At 40.0% G+C, this 25015-nt stretch overlaps 1 protein-coding gene across 3 annotated transcripts in view; it reads left to right on the top strand.

Moving 5' to 3' along the window:
* POC1B (POC1 centriolar protein B) overlaps positions 1 to 25015 on the top strand; it is a 106931-nt gene that overhangs the window by 19903 nt on the left and 62013 nt on the right. For all 3 annotated transcript variants that reach the window (XM_072655540.1, XM_072655542.1, XM_072655541.1), the window contains 3 exons: positions 8799 to 8978; positions 23856 to 23963; positions 24093 to 24208. In XM_072655540.1, the coding sequence (XP_072511641.1) occupies positions 8799 to 8978; positions 23856 to 23963; positions 24093 to 24208 (404 nt within the window). The remainder of the gene's footprint in view (positions 1 to 8798; positions 8979 to 23855; positions 23964 to 24092; positions 24209 to 25015) is intronic.

Below are 25015 nucleotides of genomic sequence, written 5' to 3'. Positions count from 1 at the left end.
AGATGGAAACCTAGAAAAGACAAACAAACAAGGAGTTAATAGATGAGGAGGAGGAGAACCATGAGAGCTAAGTCTTGGAAAGGGTGTCAGGTTGGAGGAGATGGCCCAAAGAAAGTGGAAGGATACCAGGGACAGAAAAAAAATGCACTCAGATTTGTCAGGATATTATTGATGACCTGGAGGGGAAGCAGTTTCTTCTTTCTGATTTTTAAATTGAGTTTTAACATTCATTTAAAAAAAATTATTTCCAAATTTTCTCCTTCCCTCCCACCTCTCCCCCATCTATTGAGAAAACAAGCAACATGGTGTTAATTACACGTGTGAAGTCATTTCCAAATTAGCCATGTTGCAGAAAAACAAAAGACAAAAGATATAAAGAAAGTGAAAATAGCATGCTTCAATTTATACTCAGAACTTACCAGTTCACTCTCTGGAGATAGACACCATTTTTTGTCATAAATCTTTTTTAAAGATTGTCTTGGATCGTATTTCTGAAAATAGTTAAGTCATTCACAGTTGATCATTATACAGTATTGCTATTACTGGGTACAATGTTCTCCTGGTTCTGTACACTTCATTTTGTGTCAGTTTGTAGAAGTCTTCTCAAGTTTTTCTGATACTGTCCTCTTTTATTATTTCTTATAAAGCGTGATAGTATTCCATCACACACAACTTATTCAACCATTCCCCAGTTGATGGACATCCTTCAGTTTCCAATTCTCTGCCACCACAAAAAGAGCTGTTACTGATATTTTTGTACATGTAAGGTCTTTTTTCCTTGTGGGAGAGCAGTTTCAGTGGGGTAGGATGGAGCAGACTCCCTAGGACTGAGTGAGTGCTGAGGAATTTGAGATATTAAGTACAATAGACGATTCTTCTTTCCAAGATTTTATCAGTGAAGAGAGAGGATGTAGTAATAGTGTCGAGGGGGGTAGGCAAGGGGAGCAGGATGCTTGGTTTTCTTTGAGGAGAAGATACAGATACTTGAGACCTGAGTATATAGAGTGGAAACGTAGCCTATGGAGAAGGAGAGATGAAAGGTGTAGGACAGTGAGGAAAGAAATGATTACGGAGACAAGAGGGCAGGAAAAAAAGATCAAAGGTACAGGTGGATGGGGTTTGATTTTACAAATTAGGGGGTCATCTCTTCCTTTGAAGGTGGAAGGATGGAGAGGGTGGATGAGAACAGTGTGAGGATCAGAGGAAGAAAGGACCAGAGGGCGCTTAAGTTGGATGGTCTCAATAAAAGTAGGAAGTTCATGGATAAATGAAAAACATTTTAAGTGTTGACCATGTGCTCCATGTTGGAGACTCACACAGAAAATGAAGCCAGTCCTTGGGAGAGGCATCTTGTCTTGGCTCAGCTGTAGGACAGATGGAGAGGTCTGGAGGTTCTCAGTGTGATGGACCAGCAGCTTTGGAGAGGGAAGGAGGAGCTTGTGGAGTTGGGACCTTGAGAAGAAATCCAGTTCAGAACCTTCACCATGGAGAGTATAATAGAGAGTCAGGAAAAGGAGAGGAAAACATAATTGTTTGGGTGGAGGGGGAAGAGACCAAGATGACTCTGAGGTTTTGAGTCTGTTAGTTAACTAGAAAAACCGTTACTTCCATAGAAAAAAGGAAGTGAAGAGAAAGGACCTTTGAGGGGAAGATGATTGCAGCTTTGAATGTTTGGGGTTTGAAGTGAAGGGAATAGACCCAGATGGAGATAACTCAGCAAGTGAAGGCCTGGGGACAAGTTGGGGGTGAAGATCTAAACTTGGCAGATATATGTATTGAAGCCATAGAAATGACTGAGATCACCAAGGATGTCACTGTGGAGAATGAGATTGGTCTGGGATGGAACTTCTTTAATGAGGGAACATGAGTGAGTACACTTATTGAATTTTCAAGAATGAAGGAAGGGATGAGGATAGAGAAGACTGAGAGCCAGGTACTAACTCCTTGAGAAAGGGTAGAGATTGACCTGAAAACCATTATATTGTGGCAACAGGAATAGGAACCCAGATATGGGATCATGGGATCAAACCATTTTCTGACCATTCTCACAGAAGAGATGCTAATCATCGTAAGGAACCACTAGTGTTAACACCAGTAATTGATTTCGGGTCTAGGATTATAATCAGCATTTAACTTGACTGATATAGCTCAGATTGGGCAAAACTCAAGGCAGAATAACCACCTCTCTCTGAAAATCCCATTCACTCTTTAACCATATCACTTCACGAAACATCTTTTTTTACTTTGACCATAATAAAATCAAAGCCAAAACAGAAGCCAAAACTTATTGGTGTCTGAGTCTGCTCTCCATCTTGTACTTACCTCTTTGATTCCAAGAACAGAAAAATTCTCACTTAGGGAAATGAGAAAAAAAAATTTTATGGCTTATCTTCAATCTCTATAATTATTATATGCATTTCTTACAACATATATGTTTGTCAGGGTTTGAAGGACCCATGACATTGTCATAAGGGTCTCGGTGTCAGTTTATCTTCCACCAGTGCAGAACGCACCCTACTTTAAATGATAGTCTGAGAAAGTTGTTTTGAGAGTTAAAGAGGTACGTGACTTGCCCAAAGTCACACTGCTCATTTTTGTGTTTATCTTTAAGCATAATTTCTTAATTCACATTTGCATTAGATTTCAACGTTAAAAGAAATCAGCCAGAAATCACCTAGAAGAAAGTGCCCCTGTTCTATAGTGAGGGTTAGGCTCTTGGGTGGAGATGGATCCCCTTCTATTGGGGACAGAAGGAAGAACACACAGATGGGTCATAATCTGCACCAATGATGGGCATATTCCACTGAGGAGATCAAGTGCTTTCGAAGGCATTTAAGTACCAACTACTTGTAAGAGGTACAAATTAAAAAAATAAAACAATTCTCAAAAAAGGAATTGAACTATGGTCATTGAAATATTTTTAATAATTCTACTTTATACTTATTTAAATTTGACAGAGAATTGAAATAGTTTGCCATTTCTGTTGGGGAACATTGCTTCAGAACAAGGTTCTTCACCTTTTCTTATTGTGGCCCCTTTCATGGTCTCTTCTGAAGTCTACAGACTCCTCAGAATCATATTAATAAAATACAGAAGATGGCAAAGCAAACTCTTATGTTTATCCTTCATCCAAGTTCATGTTTTGCCCCTGAAATCTCCCCATGGGCCTCTTGAGGGACTGTGAACCCCAAGCTAAGCAGCCCTACACTAAAGGCAGCCACAGTATAATTGACTTGGACCCCCTAGGCCTAGTATCTTGATCTGCCACTTAGAACCTATGTGACCTTAGATAAATCACTTAACCTCTTAAAGCATCAGGTTCCTCATCTTTAAAACAAGAAGATGTACAGGACAACTCTGAAAGATAGGAAAAATGCTCTCCCTCCCCAGAGAAAGGACTGCTAGAATCCGAATACAAGGCATTATTTTTTTTTACTTTTTCTATTTTTCTTGGGTTTTTATGTTGGTTTATGTTTTCTTTTACAACAGGACCACTATGGAAATATGTTTTGGATGATTACACATGTATAACCTATATCGAATTACTGGCCTTCTCAATGAGAGGGGTGGGGAGGGGGAGAGAGAATTTGGAACTCAGTTTTTTACATGAGTGTTGAAAATTGTTTTTACATGTAATTGGGGAATGTAAAATATTAATTTTTTAAAAAATAAGAAGTGAAATAAGAAGATCTAACTAAAAAGTTGCTAAGTTGCCTTCCCAGCCTTAGCTCCTATGAGACAGATGTTTGAGCCCCAAATGTTTCCAGCACTCAGAGAATAAGTAGGGCAGAGTGACCAGGGCTTTGTCTGGCACTGGGCAGTTTGCCCTACAACAGGAAATTTAAAGGAGTTATAAAAAGCAGAACGATTGTGTTTTTCAGAGGAAAGAGGCAGAGGGTGTGGTGCAGATGGGGTTGGTAGACAAGGCAGGGAGAGGAAGCTCAGGAGCAATCTGATTGTCTCCTGCTTCCCCCAGGTAGTTCCCAAGTTCATGGGGCTCAGATTCTGGCTAGGCCTCAGGGTGAGAAGAGAACCCAGGGCCTAGCCTAGCAAGCCCATCCTTCTAGGGCTGACAGCTGTGGCTTAAATGCCACCTTGGAAGAGAGGGCAGGCAGCTCAGGGACCAGTGGCAGGCTGGGAAGACTGTAGATTTGGCCCTGGCATGCCTTCTTGGATACTTCCTCCTCCCTGATCCTGGGGACTTTGAGTTTCCTCCCAAATGTTGCCTTCCCTTAATTCTCACATCTTGCCCAGGCATTGGGCAGGGACCCTAGGGGCTGCCCTGGAGAAAGGGAAATGTTCAGACCTGGGCATTCTCTGCCTTTGAGTCAGGATAGTAACATGGCAAAATCTTACTGCTACTGCTTACTGCCTGTGTGACCTTGGACAATTCTCCTTTATAAAAGGAGGGGGTTGGCTAGATGGCCTCTGATGTGGGGTGGGGAATACTTCAGCTGAGGCAAGAGAAGAGGATAGCCCCTGAGTCCCTGCTGGAGGTCTGCCTCTTCCCCCTTCATCCTTGGGTCTTTTCCTCAAAGGTTTGCCCTCTCTAGCTGCTGAGCAGGGGTGTATGTGGGGTGACCTTGGGGCCAGAGTGTACCTGGGAGAATGGAAGGGCCCCTCTCCCTCCTTAGCTGCTTATGTCGAGTCATGAGACCAGAAACCGAAACTTTGGAAGGGCTAATGCTTCCCACACTCCTAAGGGTGACTGACAGAACACCAGACCAGGCATCAGAAGAACCAGATTCTAATCCTGGCTCTACCACTGAACCTCTGTTCCCTCCTCTGTAAAATGAGACGGAGAACTAGTTGGAACCATTCTCTAAGGTTCCTTCTAACTCTTGCAGTCTATGCGTCTGTATGATTTGGGCCTTTATACAGCTTTTATCTAATTGCAAATTTGTAGATCTTTTTTTTTTCTAGAGAGTAATCTGGCAATACACAGTAAGAATTACAAAAATAATCCTGCCTTTTAAGCTAATACTTCCATTATTATAACTATACCTTGACAAATTTTGTCAAAAATATTTTTTAAAAAAAGCCATTCCAGGATTTTTCATAACAGTTCTACATATAATAGCAAGGGACCTAAATGTCTAATAGTTAAGGATGAACTAAATACATTGCAGTACATTACATGAGGGAATTAACATAAAATAATATTACAATTCATTTAAAATGTACAAATGTGATATGTACAGCGAAACCTGGACAGACGTCTATGAAGTACTAAAGAGAAAATAACCCAGCTGTGATGCTAGAAAGACCAGTGAATGGGAATGAATGGACAAACCTTTGAAAGAGTGACTGAAACAGTTTTATGGTGCTTTAGCAGTCGAAACAGAGTGGCATGATGGAAAGCTAATTGGCTCCAAATTCAGGACTTTGACTCAAATCCAGGCTTCAGCCCCTTGGTAACCCTGTGACATCAGCCTCCCTCAGGCCTCAGATTTCTGATTTCAAATGAGGGAGGTTGGATGGGATGACCTCTGCAGCCCCTTCTACCTCTAAGTCTTTGATCCTATCACTAATTTAAATGTAAATACTTTCTACTCTAGTAGACTGTGTAAAGCACTGGGTTTTACTTCAGCTGGGCCTTATTTTGTGTAAGAGTTGAAGAGCCCCTTGGACCTGGGGCTTTTGTTTCTCTCCTCTTTGAAAAGGAGAATTTGAGCCAGATGACCTTTTCTATCTGTTCTAGGTCTTCAGCCCCCTCCCCTAGAACATCTTTCTATTTGCTGTAAATTAACACTCTCCTCTCTCCCCCTTCTCTAACTCCCAGTAATCAGCTTTCTTGGATGGCAGATGTGAAGAGAATCTCAACTTAGCACATAGTCATTATCAAGAATTCATTTAACTAGGAAGCTACTAAACAGCACTATTTCTTGGGGGAAGGGGGTTACGGACGAGCAGCTTCCACAGTGGTGGCCTCATGGCGTCCGGGAGTCTGTGTCTCTCCAGGTATAGTGTTAACCTCTCTCTTAGCCCTATTTGGACCCCCTTCCCCCAAGCCTGACAAACCACTTGTGCTCATCCCAGGCACCAAGATTCCGTTACAACTCTGCCAACACTCGCTAGCTGCATGACCGTAGGGAGGTCATCTAACTTCTCTGAGCCATCTTTTCTCATCTCACAATACTGTGACGAAGAAAGTGCTTTGTGAACTGGAGAGTGTTTTATAATTATGATCTAATATCATTGTTATAACATTAGCATGATTTAAATTCATTATACTCCAGGAAGATCTGTAGATTGTATTGTGCTGGCTGTTACCAAGCCCCAGAACATTGCATAGCCTTCTGGAAAGAGGTCTCCACAGAGTTTGGCCTGACCATTGACTTGGAAAAGACCAGGTGCATGATAGATGTTTGTTGGCCAAATTACATCATGCACTTGGACAACTTATAGACACTCAGACACACACATATTTGGGACAAAGAACTCAGGCCCAGAATTGAACAGAAGGAACAAAACAAGTTAGACTGACTTCAGGAAATTGCAGACCCCAATCTTCCCATGGAATTAATGACCTAACTGTTTAATGCCAGCATTCTACTGGTATTGCTGTAGGGCAAGGAGACGCATGTTACAGAAGTCTCTGTAGAAATCCAAAGGAAGATCACATGTAGGTCAGGGGTGGATGGGTGTGTCTAGGCTGCAGCACATAACCAGCAAGAAACGCTGAGGAAGGATAAGAGTAAAAGATGGCATGGAGGACCTGGGTGATGAGAACAGACTGGCTGGTGCTGTGGGGGAGGGAGGTGCTCCTTTGTTCAGCCAGGAGAAAGTGAAGGCCTCTAGCACATTTGGAGGAACTTAGGCTAGTACAATGGTCAAGAGTCACCAGAAATGACAGGGGGCATAGTTGGGCGAAAGGTATTTCCAAATTAAAAAGATCACAAGACCCCTCTGAGTATTTATTGACTTTTGGATTTATGTCATGTGTCTAAAATGATGGTTTTACTTGAGTATCCACAGGAATTTATAAGCATGAAGATGGCATTAACAATAAAAGTATCCCTGCGATTCACGTTATCTTGTTGACATAGGCAACTCCCATGTGGGAACCCCACCCCCGTACAGATTGTGGCCCATTTGGGACGGCTCTGGGAAGTTATTGGAAGCACATAACAATTAAGTGGCTGGCCCAGGGTAAGAAGGTGGAATTGGACCCCAGGTGTTCTTGACCCAAGTTGTTCACACTATTCTGCCCTTCAAAAGGGGAAACAGAATAGCTAGTCATAACTCGCCCTTAAAAAGCACCTACTATGTGGAAGGCACTGGGACAAATACTTTACAAACTTCTCGTCTGATCCTCACAACAACCCTGGGAGGCAGGTGCTGTTATTATCCCTATTTGTTAGATCAGGAAACTGAGGCAGACAGAGGTTAAGTGATTTGTGTAGCGTCACACAGCTAGGAAGTTTCCAAGGCCCAACTGGAACTCAGATCCTTCCTACTCCAGTCCTGGTGTTCTATCCCTTGTGCCATCAGCTTGCTTTCTCATGATTTTATAATTGTTCAGTAAAACAAATTGAAGCTTATGCAGGTTCTGAATTGAATTATCCTAGTCTATTCATGCCTGAGACTTTTGGCTTGGCATGAAATAAATTCCATTTCCTGACCAGTTTCCCATAAGGTATCTCTATAATGTTAATACCACTATCTGAACGGAGCATTTTCTAAAATCTCAGTTATTAGCAAGATAAGAATGTTTTAAGAAAGATTACAACTTCTCAAAGCTCTTTCCAAACCACCCCCCAGAGTTCTAGGCTTCCTTCTGGCCCCAGTCTCTGCCCTCCAGGGCCCCTTACAACTTCTCCCATTTCTTTCTTCCCTTCCTTCACCTGTCCCCAAACAAAGAAAACTACAGCAGGAATTCTGTGCTATTAAAAAAGGAAGGAATAGGGACCACATCTGCTATGATATCATGGGTCCAGGACCGCCTGAGTGAGGAAGCTCCCCCTATCTAAGCAAATCTGCCTGCAACTGCTCTTCAGTTTATCTATAGGGTCGTAGACAATGGCCTAGATCTCACAGAGGTTAAGTGATCTGCCCAGAGTCTCCCAGCCAGTACATATCAGAGGCAGGTCTTCAACTCAGGTTTTTCAAGGTCTAAGACCAGCTCTCAGTATCCTTAAGAAGGAAATTATGTTAAAAAACATTTTTCTTTTATTTCATCTAAGGGTATGGGCTAGGTGAAAAGAAGGAGGAAGTAAGAAGGAAAGTGTTTGCAAGGACTTGGTTAATGCTGATTAATAATAGTAGAGGCAGTACCTGGAATACACATATTTTCTAGGAAAATATGATGTGGAATGAAGCAGCTGTGGATAGGACACCTACTCTTTTTCAGTGATCTCTCTCACTTGATCATGTCTGTGTGTTTTCTCAAAATTTTCTTGTAACCCCCTTTCAAGAACATCAAAATCTTGCTATTTTTCCTGTCAGTTGTAGCCTTAAATTTCCCTTTACCACTCAGAATAGCAGAGTGAATGCACGTCTGGCAGAGAGCCATTCAAAATATTTTCTTCATTTCTGATTTAAAACAAAAATAGCTTCATGCATGGGGAGACGAGGAAGAGGAGGGTGAATCACCTGCTAGGACTGGTGGTGGTTTTTATTAACAAAGAAAATTTTAAAATGCAGTGTCATGGGAGAGTACAGGTGTGACAAGATCTTTCTAATTCTATTTCAACAGCCGGTGATTTTTAATCACACTTATTTAAGTCACTTGGCTATTTCTGAATGATCCCTAACTTAGTATATTCTAACAGCCTCTGTGGGAAATATGTTTCCAGGAAAGGGAAGTCTTCCGAGTTCAAGGCACACACTGCCCCTGTCCGAAGCGTGGACTTCTCCTGTGATGGCCAGTTTCTTGCTACAGCCTCTGAGGACAAATCCATCAAAGTTTGGAACATGTATCGGCAGCGCTTCCTGTATTCCTTGTATCGGCACACACACTGGGTATGCTGCGCCAAGTAAGTTTAAAAGCAGTTGAGTAAACTTACATATGTACTTCCTGATGGGCGTCAGTTTCCAACAGCATCTATGTTTCAAAATCTCTTCATGTGTTTTTAATATATCATTAACAAAAATTAGAAGGGGGAGACCTTTTTATCAGAATACCTAATTTCTCTGCAGGTGTCTTTTTTAAAAATAAGTAAATTATGTAAAGAAGAGGCAGCATGGCATCCTCACAGGAAGCCCCGGCTTCAAGAGATAACCCTAGCCTATCCCCGCTGTGTGATGCTGGCCAAGTCAACCTCTTAAGGCCATGGACAGGTAGCTTTCTAAATCTAAAAGGTGCCTAGCAGGTGCCAACCTAGAGAAATACCCCAAAACTCTATAGAGAATTTCAAATTTACAAAACTGTTATGGTACAGGAAATAGCTTGTTTTGCATAGACTTGAAGTCTTGAAGGTAAAGAACTTTTGGTCTGGGATCCGTTATCTGGCTGGTGGTAATATTAGTGCAATGTGATTTCTTCATTCTGGGCTTCTTCAACTTTTTCTCTTGTGACCCTTTCAGCTGATGGTTGTGACCCACAGTTTAAGAAGCTCTTTAAATAGACAAAAGGAAGGAAAAGCTAAACAAGTGTCTGGGATGATCCTCTGAGAGCTCTGCAGACATCATCTTGTTCAGGGTGTTTATACAATAATACTGAGCATGTTATCTTCTTCATCTTTTCTTTACCTAAAGTATTCAACCCAATCTGTGTGTTGAGTGTATAACCAATCCCGATTTTATAATGGAAGTCAAAGGGAAAAATGGATGGATGGATGGATGGATGGGTAGATGGGTGGATGGGTGGGTGGATGAATGGATGAACACGTAGATGTATGGATAGAAGCAGGGATAGATAGGTAGGTAGGTAGAGACAGAGATGACAGATACGATAGACATAATGGGGGAGACATAGAGAGAGATGATAGGGAGATAGATGTATAGATAGAAATGATAGAGGTAGATGAATATAGAGACGACAGATAAATGAATGGATAGATAGGTAGGTAGGTAGATAATGATAGACAGAAAATAGATAGATGTAGAGATGCTAGATGATGGAGATGATAGAAGTTGATAGATAAATACAAAGATGACAGAGACAGATGGATGGATGAATAGATAGAGATAGAAGGGTAGATAAAGCATTTAGTAAGCCCTTACTGTGCCAGGCACCATGCTAAGTGCTGAGAATACAAATACAAACAAAAAAGAAATTGTCTTCCCTCAAGGGCACATTTTTATGAGAGAAGATGACACACCAAAAGTTGTTGGAAAGTGGGGGGGATGGGAAGGGGACACAAAAACATTCAGAGAATAAGTAATAGGAGAGAAATGAGCATGGCCAACCCAGGCACTTCCTGAAAAGGTGATCCTTGGCACCTGCCAATCAGAGGAAGGGGCCACAGGAGTCAGGGCATCTTTAGGGTGAGAAGGCTGCTGGCTCTGAAGTGGAAAGGTCTGAAGAATCAGGCAGAAGTGGGGGAGAAGTGAATTTACTGAAGCACGGTATTCCTTAAATACAAGCGAATAAGTGCATCTAAATAAAGGAGTCCAGAATTGCTGGAACAATGTAAATATTTTAAAATTGGCAAAGTAAAGGCAATGAAAGGAAATTACTAAGTAAAGAGGCTACTTGAGACTTGTTTTTGGAAAAAAGAAAGTGGAGAGTCGAGACAGAGAGAGTCACGTACATGCCACAGAGTCCCTACCTTATTAAAAGGGACATTGGAAGGTTAGAAGAATTTTATTTTTATTGTTTTAATTTTATTCCCATAGGTAAAAGTCCCAGAAGCCTTATGTCCTACCTGCTAAAATGGAAGTGGCATCACTGTAAACAGAAGTTCTAAATGAACTATCCTTTCCCCTACACAATGAGTTGCTGCTAGCACAAAGTCGAATGTGATTAGAGAGACTTACAAAGAAAGCACTTGCCACCACTACTTCCTTCCCTTTGCTCTCAGGATATGGAAAGAGGTATTTTAGTGGAGGGAATACTGAAGAGTAGCCCTTTGAGGCCAACATTTTGACATTTGTACAATTGATTTTAATAATGGTCATCCTTTCTTTGACACTAGTCCCAGAGCTGAATATGGATGTCTTGTTACAAATCAAATTTATTCTGTACTATATACGTTGTTGATGCCCCAAATGTAAAATAAGGTTTCTAACTATTCTGTCAGCTCAGCCTGGCTTAACTCTCCTTTCTGTTCTTGGAATGGAATTTATGGAAATACTTTGAAGATAGACCATCTCTGCAGAAGTAATGAATAAGCCTTCTGTGCGTGAGGCCTTCCTTAACAATGCCTCCAAATTCAGTACTGATTATTTTCTAGTTTCTTAATTGCAGAAGATTTTTTTAAATGAAAGGTAAGTTATTTTAACTTGCATTGAAATACTGTTATTATGGAGGCTTACAGTGACATTTTATTTTTAGGTTGCATAGTTTGTATTTACTTGATTTTATTAATTCTATTGTTTTGAGTCAGAAATTTGATTCAGTAAATGAAGAAAATAATATTTTTGAATGGCTCTCTGCCAGACATTGTACGTTCACTCTGCTCTTCTGAGTGGTGAAGGGAAATTTAAGACTAAAACTGATAGGGAAAAGTGCCCTAGAGACTGGGGATGCAAAGAAAATAAGTAAAAAATCTCTGCCTTCAGGGAGCTTGCATTCTGTTAGGGAGATATAACACTTACACAAATAAGTGTAGTATGAAGAAATTGAAGGGGGAGGGAGCAGTAACAGATGGGAGGGTAAAATGGATGGATGGATGGATGGATGGATGGATGGATGGATGGATAGGTGAATGAATGAATGGAAACAGATAGAGAGGCCGATAGAGATGATAGAGATACAATAGACATGATAGAGGAGAGATGACAGACAGATGGATAGATAGAAATGATAGAGGTGGATGCATATAGAGGTGACAGATAAATGGATGGATAAATAGGTAGATAATGACAGACAGAAAATAGATAGACAGATGTCGAGATGCTAGATGGTTGGATAGAGATGGTAGAAGTAGATACATATAGAGATGATCCAGTTTCTGAGAGGCAGAGATGTAGAGGAAGCCCTTTCCAGACACAAAAACCAGAGTCTCTGGGACTGCACAGAAGTGGGCAGTGGAGAAATGAATTCAGTGAATGGCCAGTAACTCAGTTTGGCTGGATCATAGAATCTATCAAAGGCAGTGGTGTGATCTAAAGCTAGAAAGAGAGATAGCAGCCAGGCTAAGGAGATTTATTTTATTCTGAAGGCAGCGAGGAACAGTTTTGAGCAGAGAGGGCACCTGATCTGCCTTGGGCAGTAGGTGGGTGATTTTTGTAGTTGTAAGGAGATGGAGTGAAGACTAGAGAGGCTGTCCCCTTGAAGGCCCACTCTTTTGGCTCTTTCTGCTTTTCTCACCCGCCTACCTGTCTTCTTAGCTCTAGAGTAAAAACGAACAAACAAACAGAGCCACCCATTGCTGAGATGCTGTGTGCTTAGTGAGCTGAGCTAGTGCTTCCAATTCCAGTTAGGAGTCGGTGAGAGTTATCCCAAGACTTGATGAGGATCTAGTCTAGGGTGGTAGTACTTGAGGGGAGAGAAGGAGCTGGATGTGAGAGGTGTTGTGGAAGTAGAATTGTCAAGACTTGGCAACTGATCAGGTATGTGTGTGTGTTGGGTGGAGGGAGGAATGGAGAGGAAGGAATTAAGGATGGCTCTGAGGTTATGAACCTAGGTGATTGGAAGGATGGCATTGTCCTTGATCTAAATAGGGCAGTTTTGAGAGGGGACAGGCTTAGGAGGAAAGAGAATGAGTTCTACTATAGATATATTTGATTTGAGGTTTCTATGAGATATCTGAGAATTAATTGACATGTGACTTAAGTTCAAGAGAGAGATTAAAGATGGACATGCAGATTTGGGAATCACTTTCATAAGTACCTGAAAAGGTATTTGAAGCTCTGTCGAGCTCTCCAAAGGAGTGTTTGTAGAGAGAGAAAAGAAGACTCGGAGCAGAGCTGGGGAAAATTCCCACTCGGAGAGGGCAGGAGATGATGAGCTAGCTAGTAAAAGCACCCGTTAGCAGTCTGACTGGTAGGAAGCAGGAAAGGACAGTGGCTGAAATGGAACTTTGACCCCACGCTTTGGAATTGTCCTTTACCATTATCATTCTCACCTGTTTTTTTTCCAGCACTCAGCACAGTGTCTGGTACATAGTAAGCGCTTAATAAATACTTACTGACTTTACTTTTAAAACCTAAATATTTGTTTGTTACCTTAAACTTTGTCTTATTAGACTGGTTTATAAAAGACTATCCAAATTCTTTATTTGATCCCAAATTTTCCTAATATAATAGAACTGGAAGGATTGTTAGAAATCATCTTGTCCAAGTTCCTGCTGACTGTTGTTATTATCCTAGATAGTAGATAATAATAGATAATAAACTCTCACCCTTCCACTGTGCTGTGGCTCTTATCATCCTGTGAAATTCTGTTTGGTGACCTTCCATAAATTCTTTCTTGGAAGATGTACCCAACGGTCGTGAGCCCTTCCCTTGAGAGAGTTAATATTTTGTGGGTGATCATTATCAGCCACTGAGCAGCCATCCCCTTTTCAGGGTACTTTGAGGATGTCTTTGAAGGCCTCTCTCACATCCAAATATACTGTAGCTTGACTTACGTTTACCATGTATCTTTCAGTTGCCTTTTGAATCACCTGCTATTTAATGGAACCATTGTGTCTCATGATTCTTAGCCAGATGGCCTTATACCAGCAGAGTATGGGGATTTTGTAACAGCAAGAAACTTGGATTCATTAAAAAACCCTGTGCAGTTTCTCAAATAAGGCTGACGTTCTCTCCTTATTTGATTGTGGTCCTAGTTTGTAGCATGTACATGCATACACACACACACACACACACACACACACACACACACACACACACACTCCCAGAAGTCTTAGTGCAGATTGAAGAGTTAAAAAAAACAACACCAAGATTTTTGGGATGCCATGTATGGGCTGCTGGAGTGACTTAGTGGACTGCTTCTCCCACTCTATGTTTCCTGGGCCCCATGGGTTTTTTATCGTCTGTTTTTGCAGTATAGATGGTTAGGCCAATCTCATTCTTAAGGAGTTTAATGAAATGAGCACGGTAAAAAGGAGCCCTTGGAGAGCCTCATCATCACTAGGTCATCCCTTTCCAGTTGGGTCTCTGCACAGGACATCCACCACATCAGCGAACAGCTTAGGTGAGCATATCTCACTGAAGGCACATTTGCTTGGTGCTAATTTCTCAGCTGACTGGTGAATAAAGTTGTCTCCACAATAGCATCAAAGGTAGGATTCTGAGTGATTTTCACATGTGGGAGACATCTTGCTTGGGGGGAGCCATTAAGACTGTATTTTGTTTCATCTTCTCAAGATGGTTTGTTGAAATCAACAAACAAAGGATACAGTGAGTTCTCGTGTTCCCTGCATCTCTCAGTGTGGCAGCTATAAAGACATGGTCCACTGCGAAAATTGCTCATTTCTATCTCACGTTTTTATCGTGGATACTCTTGATGCACACAGAGAATATTCTCATAAAGATTCTTTAAAGGTGATAAAGTAAGCAGAGGAGGTGGTCATGGTTGTCTGCTTGCTGCCATTTCATTTTTATGGAGGTACCATCTATGATCTTTTCCAGTCTTTTAAAACCATTTTCTCTTTGAAATATATTGAAACATAATCCCCAAGAGCCTTTACAATTATTTCAACTCTAGCACAGATTTTTTTTTTCTGTGTGTTATCTGGTTAGATTCCGTTTCTCTTCCTTACAAATGGCATGGGGAAGACGCTTCATTGCGTGTTCTCACAGAGTACATTGGCTCTTGAAATGGTAGAGTCCAAAGGCGATGGTGGTTGTTGAAAATAAATCACCATAGGAACGTCAGCATTCTCTTTGAGTTCATGTTTGTTTCATTCCTTCCAGTTGCATTTACAAAAGCACAGGATGATTTAGTTTAGCTGGGCTCACGCAGGTTCATTTTCTCCAGTGCTTTTCACTGTTTTGTGAGATTACTGCTCATAACCTCCCATCCTCTTCCACCTCCATGGTGTTCCACAAACTAGCTTCTACACTAAACTGGTGGTGTTCTGATCATTTGGCAGAGAGACCCAGGGTTTCCCACTAGAAATGGTTTCTGAGCTCCAGAGGCACCATAGAGTCAGGCAGATTAGATACTTGCCTCAGGTGTGCAAAACTGGAGGGTGCCCAAAACTGACTTAAAATATGCATCTGCTCTCAAAAGTCAACATACACCACTCACCATTAGGTTAGTCGGTCACCATTTTCTCTTCTTAGTCTAATGCAGAATTAGCTAATTGTGGTGCTGTGGGGCCCCTTTGACCTCTTTCTCCTGAGTGTTTGGGACCAATTCAGCTTCTAAGATGTGGTCGTTTTCATGGCCCTGGAGGTTTTTTTCTTCCATCTTCTAACTTAGTATTGACTTTGAACTTTACATTCACAAGGAGTCGGGGAGCTAAATGCTGAATCTGAAATGACTCCCACAGCAGTGACCTGTCATTTTCTCTCTACTGAGATATGTAGTTAGTTTCATTTTTTGTCATGAACTTTCTTGGGCAAGTCAACTGCTACTCAGAGCCTCCTAATAAGTATACGGGTAACTGTCCACATCACCTCCGTGCAAGGAGCACACTTTGCAAGTCTTAAAGCACATGTCAACCTGAATATCAATGAGCAACATGAATATGAGAATTATTAATGAGTTATTAATCATAACTGATTATCATTAATTCTTCTTTGAAAACAAAGGAGAAAAGAAATCTGAAGGAGAAAAGAGATCTGAAGGAGATCTGGGTCAGGACATTCAGTGGAAGATAGAAAGCATCCTGAACAGGAAATAGTGGTTTGTGTTCCAAGAAACAATGGTGTTTGTCCACAGATGCCATCAGTTTCTTTGTCTTAGTCATGTCCAACTCTTTGTGACCCTACTTGGGGTTTTCTTGGCAGAGATACTGAGTGGTTTGTCGTTGCCTTCTCTAGCTCATTTTACAGATGAGGAAACTGAGGCAAACAGGGTGACGTGACCTGCCCAGGGTCACACAGCTAGTGTCTGAGATGAGTGCCTCCTAGCTGTCCTTAATAATTATAATAATAATAGCCAGCATTGATGTAGTCCTATAAGGTTTGAAAAGCACTTTACAAATATTTTCTCATTTGATCATCACAATTACCCTGGGAGGTAGGTGCTATTCTTAGCCTCCTTTTATAGATGAGGAAATTGAGGCAGAAGTTAAGTGATCTGCATCTAGTATGTGTCTGAGGCAGGATTGGAACTCGGGTCTTTCTGACTACAGGTCCAGTGCTGTAACTCCTGTGGCACCTTGTTCCTAGCAGGTGAGAGATTATCCAGGAAAGCTCAGAGGAGAAGAGAGGAGGCCCTGTATTTGATTAACTCCCAGATGAGACTTTCCGCTCCTGGAGCCTGTGGTGTGGACCCAAGAATTGCTCCTCAATTTTGATGATTCCCATTGGCACAAGCCAACCTGACCCAAGGGATCAAAGGAGTCTTGTTAATTATAATAATGATAAAGATCTTCAGGGCATGGGCGAGTGGTGAAAGTGTTCTGCCCTGTGGCACGGAGTTAAGTGACTTGCCAGGGTCACATTGTGAGAGTAACTGTAGGAGGCCAGATTTGGGTGAAGGCCTCCTGACTCCAGGGTCCATTCTGTGTGCATTATGGCGCCACCTAGCGACCAACGAATGTGAACTTCTGACCCACAAAGTAAAAGCTAACAATGGCAGGAGACTCCTGACCAGAGATGGGGTGTGCTGAACACAGTGTGGTCTAGACATTTACCCAGAGTCTTAGAAACCCATCAAAACCAACTACAGAGATGGCCTAGGCCAGATAAGATAGCTAAAGTGTAGGAGAAAGGGTAGCTTTACAGGGAATAGTTTACCTGTCAGACCTATGGAGAAGTGAAGAATTTGTGAGCAAACAAGAGACAGAGAACATCATGAAATGCAATTTGGATGATTTTGATTACATTAAATTAAAAACGTTTTACACAAACAAAACCAGTGCAACCAAGATTAGAGGGAAAGCAGAAAGCTGGGGAACAATTTTTACAGTCAGTGATTTTAATAAAGGTCTTATTTTTCAAATATATATAAATATCTCAAATTTATAAGAATACAAAGTATTTCCATTCCATTCATAAATTGTCAAAGGATATAAACAGGCAGTTTGCAGACGAAGAAATTAAAGCTGTCTATAGTCATATAAAAATGTCCCAAATCACTATTGGAAAGAGAAATACAAATTAAAACAACTCTGGGGTATTGCCTCACGCCTATAAGATTAACTAATATGACAGAAAAGTAAAATGCTAAATGTTGGAGATGTAGGAAAATTGGAACCCTAATGCATTGTTTGTAGAGTTGTGAACTGATCCAGCCATTCCAGAGAGTAGTTTGGAATTATGCCCAAAGGGCTATAAAAGTGCATATCCTTTGATCCAGATACTAGGTCTGTATCCCAAAGACATCGTAAAAAGGGGAGAAGAACCCATATTTACAAAAATATTTATAGCAGCTCTGTTTGTGGTGGCCAAGAATTGGAAATAGAGGCCATCAGTTGGGGAATGGCTGGACAAGTTGTGATATATGAATACTGTGATTCTAAAAAAATCAGTGAACAGTCAGATTTCAGAAAAACCTGGAAAGACTTACATGAACTGAACTAGGAGAACATTATGTATAGTAACAGCAGCACTGTTTTGATCACCTTTGATGGACTTAGCTCTTCCCAGTAATACAGTGATCTTGAGACAGTTCCAAAAGACTCCTGATAGAAAATGCTATCCACATCTAGAGGGAACTTTGGAGTCTGAATGCAGATCAAAGCATACTATTTTCACTTTTGCTTTTTCTTTCTTATGGTTTTTCCCTTTTGTTGTGATTCTTCTTTCACAACATGATAATGTGGAAATATGTTTAACATGATTGTACATGTATAGACCATATCACATTGCTTGGGAGGGGAGGGAGCAAGAGCTCAAAATCTTACTAAAATGAATGTTAAAAACTAACTTTACATGTAATTGGGGGAAAAAAAATAAAATACTGTTAAACGTTTTTTAAAAAAAGAATTACTCTAGAGTAGCATAGACTTTCACCAGAGACAGTCCAAGAATGGAGCTAGTCATCAAACCACAGCCTTAGTTGTTTACACAAGTGCTCTAAGTATGGATCCTAGGATCACCGATTTGGTTCTGGGAGGGACCTCAGATAAGAGCCAGCGTTTACATAACCCTTTAAGGTCTACAAATTACTTTACAAATCCCATTGGATCCTTGCAATAATCCTCAGAGGGAAGTGTTAATTGTTTACCTCATTTTTCAGATGAAGAAACAGAGAGGGTCAGAGACTTGCCCAGGATCACACTGCTAGTAAATGTCTGAGGCTAGAGTTTAACTGAGGTCTTCCAGCCTTGCCACCTAGCTGCCTCAGAGATCATCAAAAATCCCATTATTTTGCAAATGAGGAAACTGAGCAGTTTAGAGGTTAAAATCTTTACCCAAGGTCACAGGGCTGTCAAGTATCTGAAGTATTCCTGACTGAAGTCCAGCCCTCTCTCACTCATCAAATCTGCCACACTTGGAACCCAGGAGGTACACTGGAGATCCGAATGCAAAGAGACAAGTTGGTACCATCCTCAGTACCAGTGAGACTTGGTGGATGGGTCTAGAATTATCTACCATACCTTATTGAGAAGTAATATTTTAGGTGTGAGTTGTGGGCTAATCTATTAAAATGAATAACAGTAGGTGTAAAGCTATATAGGATCCTAAATCTAGAGTGGTAAGGGACCCTAGAAGTCATCAAGTTCATTCTTCATTTTACAAATGAGGAAACTGAGACAAAGAGAAGTCAAGTCACCTTTCCAAGGTCACATGGAGAGTAAATAATAGAGGATTGATTTCATATTCAGAGGACATCTGGTTTCAAATCCCACTTCTAGCCATTGTACCATGCTGACTCTAATATTTAGGTAAAAACATCCACTTCACAAGTACAAAACAAAACAAGGCTAGACAATTCATGAGAAAAAGGTCTGAGAATTTTAGTGGACTTTGAGTGCCATGTAAATCAGCAGTGTAACATAGCAGCCTAATGTGACCTTAGACAGTATTCAGAGAAGCATTGTTCCCAGGATCCTGGAGCCAATAATAATGCTAGTCAGTCCTACTTAGGCATCCTCTAGATGGAACATTTTTAGGGAGGACCTTGGTAAACAGGAGAGCGTCCTGAGGAGGGCAACCAGGATAGTTGTAGAATGATGGATTTAAAACTGAAGGAAACCTAAAGGTCCTGGGATCATAGATTAAGAGCGGAGATGAACATTAGAAGTCACCTGGTCCAAACCCTTCTTTTTACAAATGAGATAATAAAGACCTAGAGAGATAAGTGTCTTGTCCAACGGTATACAGTATCAGGAAGCTGAATGCCCGTTCCCTGACTTCAAATTTTGCCCTCTTCCCATTGCTCCATGTTTCTTTGTGACCATTACATACGAGCATCATTTGAAGGAACTTGGGATGGTTAGCCTGAAGAAGAAGCATCCTGAAGGGGCATGTGAGAGTTTCCTCCAAGTATTTGAAAGACTCTTCTATAGAAGAGGAGAGAATGACTTCTAGTTGCTGTGCTTGGTCCCAGTAGATGAAAGTTAGAGAGAGGCTCATCAGGCTCAGTTTGAGGAAAGACTTCCTAACAATAAACTGTACCCCAAGTAGAAAAGGCGGGTGCCTTTTCAGAAAGGTCTGGAAGCAAAGATGTGTGTTGTGGAGGGATTTTTGCTGAGATTTAGTTTGTCCTCTGAAACGCCCTATTTCTACCAACGGTGTGACTTGGCAGTCAAAAAAAAAAATTCCTTTGTTTTGGCTATATGAAGAGAGGTGATAGTGTCCACACTGAGAAAGCTCCCTGTTGCCATGTACCTTACCCCAGACCTACTATATCTGAGTTCAGTCTTGGGCATGACATTTGAGGGAAGTAATTGGCAAATTGGAGCACATCTCCAGGAGGGTAACTAAGAAGACAAGGGAATTGGAAGCTGTGCTCCGTATCTCTTGAGAATTGGTTGAAAGAATGGGGATATTTTGCCTTGAGAATACTAGTGTGATCCTCATCATTGCGTTCATGAAACTAAGAATCTTATTTGGCTCCAGAGGCAGCTAATAGATAGAGGACCAGTCCTGGAATCAGGAAGACCTGAGTTAAAATCCAGCCTCTGCCACTAGCTGTGTGATCTTCAGCAAGTCATTTAACCTCCATTTGTCTCAGCTTCCCCAATGGAGATAATAATAGCGTATACCTTTCAGAGCTGTTGTAAGGATCAAAAGAAATAATTGTGAAACACTAAGTACAATGCCTGGCACAGGGTAAGTCTTATAAAAATGTTAGCTATTATTAGTCTTAGTGGTAATAATAATAATATTTATGATTGAATTGAATTATATCACAGAGCTACCAAGGGAAATTCCAGTAGTCAATGTCAGCCAGAGTAGTTTCAGAAGGTCTTACTAGGCTCCCATGGAGACTTTTTCCCCTTTACCAAGTCCCTTTTGTTATAATGTATTGTTTTAAATAATGACACCCAAACAATTTGCATCCCTAGGCCACCATCCCTTTTTCAAAAGGTAGGAAGTATGACTCATCATCAATCTTTTGGACGTATTGTGAATCATTGCCCTGAAGTCTGTCAAGGTCATGGGTTATAGAAATTGTTTTCTTGACTCTGCATCAGTTCATACAAGTCTTCCCAGGCCTCTCCAGATCCATTGATTTCATTGTTTCTAATGGCATAAAATACTTCATAGTGTTCATGCTTTGCGCTTTTGTTCTCCCCAGTTGATAGGTTCTCCCTTTGTTGACAGTTCTTTGCTACTGCAAAAAGTGCTGCCATGAATATTTTTGTACAAACGGTTCTGTTCTTTCTTTGATCTCTTTGGGTTACAAGACTCATAGTCATATCGCTGGGTCAAAGTTTTGTAACTTTGGGGGTATAGTCTTTAATTGTTTTCTGGAATGATTGGACCAATTAAAAATACCTCCAATAATGGATTAGTGTGTGTTTCTTCTCATAACTCCTTGCAAAATGACTACTTTCCTATTTTCTTGTCTTTGAAATCTGCATGTAAGGTAAAACTTCAGAACTGTTTTAATTTGCATTTCACTTATTGGTGATTTGGAGACTTTTAAAAAATAGAACTTCCTATTCATCTTTTTTGATCATTTATCTGTTGAGGAATAGTCCGTGTTCTTACAGATTTCCTCTTGGGTATCAGATTTTTATGAGAAAAGTTTGGTACAAAGAATTCTTCCCTGTGAAATTATTCCCTTGCACTGATTTTGTGCAAAATCTTTTTTCAGTTTTCCATAATCAAAATTGTCTGTTGTATCTCCTGTAATTCTTTCTGTCCTCTGGTCAAGAACTCTTCCTCTTGCCATGGTTATGAAATATATCATTTTTACTGTTCCTGTTATTTATTTATTAGATGACTTTTTTATGTCTTGGTCGTGTATCTATTTGGAACTGATCTTGATATATGATTTGAAGCATTTGGCTAACCTGCGTTTATGCCACACGACTGGTCAGTTTGTCTATCACTCTTTGTCAAAGAGTGAGTCATTACCCTCAGTCATTGGATCTTTGAGTTTATTGAATACTACATTACTAAATCTGTTTGCTTCTGGATTGTGTGTCCCTAATTGGTGCCACTGATCAACTTGTTCTATTTTTTAACCAATGCTAAATATTTTTAAAGATTACTGCTTTTTAGTGTAATGTGAAATCTGGTCATGCTAGGCCCCTATGTTTCCCTTCTTTCCCATTACTTCCCTTGAGACTCATCACCATGTATTATTTTAGGGGAATTTTGATATTTTTTTCTAGTTCTGTAAACTAATCCTTTGGTTGTTTGATTAGCATGGCACTGAATATATAATGTAATTTAGGTAGTATTCTCTTTTGGGTTATATTTTTGTGGCTCAATCATGAACAATTAATATCTCTCCAATTATTTAGACTTGTCTTTATTTCTATAAAGTCTTATCTTGTATGTGTGGTCATATTCATATAATATATACTTTGGTATGTGGACTCCTATTTTAGAAGTTCTGTAGTTATTTTGAATGGAATTTCTCTTTTTAGCTCTTCCTATTGGGTTTTGTTGGTAAAATATAAAAATATGGGTGATTTGTACATTTGTTTTGTATCCTACCACTTTGTTGATATTATTGTTTCAATTAATTTTTAGTGGAATCTCCAGGATTCTTTAAGTAAATCATCCTATCATCTGTGAAAATCAGTATTTCATTTCTTCTTGGACTAGGCTTATTCCGTCAGTTTATTTATTGTTCTTGTTATAGCCAGAGTTTTGACCAATATCTGATGTAACCGTGGTGACAGTGGATACTGTTGCTTTGCCCCTGTTCTTGTGGGAAAGGTCTTGCATTTCTCCATTACAGACAATGCTAGCCTTTGGTTTTAGATAGAATTGACTTTTTGTGTTAAGAAATAGCTCATTAATTCTTATCCTTCTTACTGGTTTTAACATAAACAAGTTGTATATTTCATCAAAAGTCTTTTTCTGCATCTGTTGATAAAAATCAATATAATTTTCATTATTTTTGTTACTAATATTTTTTTCCTAATATTGAACCAGCCCTGTATTTTTGGTACAAATCTGACCTGGTTACAGTATATAATCTTTTGGCTATGCTGTTTTAACTTCTTTGCTGACATCTTTTTCCGTTATTTTTGCATATATATTCATTAGAAATAACTGGTCTATAGTTCTTTTCCCCCCTACTTTATCTCTCCATGGTTCAGATATCAGGATCATATTTGTCTCACAAAAGAGCTCCTTGGCAACTACAGTCCCAGCAAAGACCGTAGCATGGATATCAGAGATGCAAAATCCAAAAGAAAGCAGCATGATGATATCAGTTAAGAACATTAGCAACTCTTTAGCATTGGAAGGGGATGGTGTAGTGGAATGAGTGCATAGTTAGGTTCAGGGAACAAGGAGTTTGATAGAATTCTTGCTTTTCCCGTTTTTGCAAATAGTTTATGTAACATCGGAATTCATTTTATTTTAATGTTTAGTAGAATTCACTCATAAATTCATCTGGTACTTTTTTTCCCCCTTCAAACTATCTCTAGTGTTATCAGCATATAGTTGGGCAAAATAGTTTCTGATTTTCTTTATTTCCTCTTAATTTGTTGTGAGATTTTTTTTCCTCTTTTATATTGGCAGTTTGATTTTCCTCTCTTTTTAAGAATCAGATTAGCTCAAGGTTTATTTATTTTTATTTGTTCAAAAAAACTATCTCCTAAGTGTATTGATCAAATGGTTTTTTTAAAATATCCTTTCTCTCATGTTTAATGTGAATGTATAAGTAGATCAGGTTGTAAGCCATCTTGGGGTGGGAAGGGGGAAGAAAATTTAAAACTCAAAATCTTGTGGAAGTGAATGTTGAAAACTAAAAATAAATTAAATTTTTTTTAAAAAAGGCTAATTGAGATAAAAATTTCATTTATCTTTTATTCGTAGACTTTCTATTTTTATGATTAATGGGTTTTTTTATTAGTTACTTTTTGGGGGCGTTTGTTCATTTCATTTCCAATTTATTTCTCTGTTCCTTCTGCCTTTGTTGGTGAAAGTATTGTGTAAGTGCATGGATTTTCTCTTAGGGATTCTCCTTAATGTTCTCTTAGGAACACATGATTCTTTTTTCGTAAGTGCCACCTGCTGACTAGAACCTGTCATCTTGTGCTTTCCAGATTTTCTGCTGATGGAAGGCTAATAGTATCATGTAGTGAGGATAAGACTGTTAAAATCTGGGATACAACAAATAAACTGTGCATTAATAGCTTTACAGACTCCGAAGGGTAAGTCAAGCCATTCTGGCACATCTGGGTGCCTGTGCTTTGTTAAAGAAGACTCTACTCTTCGATTATTGCTATCTTTGACTTTATGAAAATGACAGTGCCTGACATCTGATTCATCTTTCCTGATAGGTTTGCGAACTTTGTGTCTTTTAACCCCAGTGGTACGTGCATAGCTTCAGCAGGTTCTGATCATACAGTGAAACTCTGGGATATAAGAGTAAACAAGTTACTTCAGAATTACCAAGGTGACCATTTCTAAAGCTTAGCAAATCAAGTCTTTCTAGAATCTTTCTTAAACCTCTGAACCTCTTTGTGGCCTAGCCTGGTCCTTTTAATGAGTCCCCAAGTGGTATCAGCCTGCTTTTGTACTGGTCTGAGAAAGTTCACAGGCTTTAGACAATTACTTTCTTTACCGTATCCCAGGGATGTAAACAGAGAGCCCTTTCTGTTGATTGTCTTTATCAGGTAACTAAGTGACCACTATTTTCTTTCACTCTTTAGCTGGCCAGCACAGATTACATATCCTTATTCCTATTATGAATAGACTTTAAAAAAAAAAAAAGTTTCTAAGGATTTAGGAATGGATTTCTGTTGTTCTTACTCCATCCATAACTGATAAGATGAGGTGGGTACCAAGGGTGGGAAACCCAGGAGTCCTAGAAAATGGAGGAAAGGTAATTCCCTCCACTGTAAACAGATCCACTGTCACCCACATCCCAGTTGTAAGTTTACCACAGGTGAGCTCCAGAAGCCCAGGGTCCACATCTGAATGAATGAAAGGCATTTATTAAAGACTTATTCTGTGCCAAGTTCTATGCTAGACCCTGGGGATGTAAATACAAAATTGTCTTTGTATCTCCCCTGTTGTCTAATACAAGGCTTTTTTCCCTGCTTCATAGCAGGTACTTAATAAAGAATGAGCCCCGTTCTTTAGAAATACTGTAGGGTCTGCTTGTTAAAACAGCATACCAAACCCTACAGAACATAACTTCCTACCATGACTGCAGCCTGAATTTAAGGCAGAAATCCATTGATTTTTTTCTTTCATTTGG

The sequence above is a fragment of the Notamacropus eugenii genome, chromosome 3, assembly GCF_028372415.1.
Source record: "Notamacropus eugenii isolate mMacEug1 chromosome 3, mMacEug1.pri_v2, whole genome shotgun sequence".
NCBI classification, from domain to species: domain Eukaryota; kingdom Metazoa; phylum Chordata; class Mammalia; order Diprotodontia; family Macropodidae; genus Notamacropus; species Notamacropus eugenii.
This window is presented reverse-complemented; position numbering and strand designations above follow the sequence as displayed.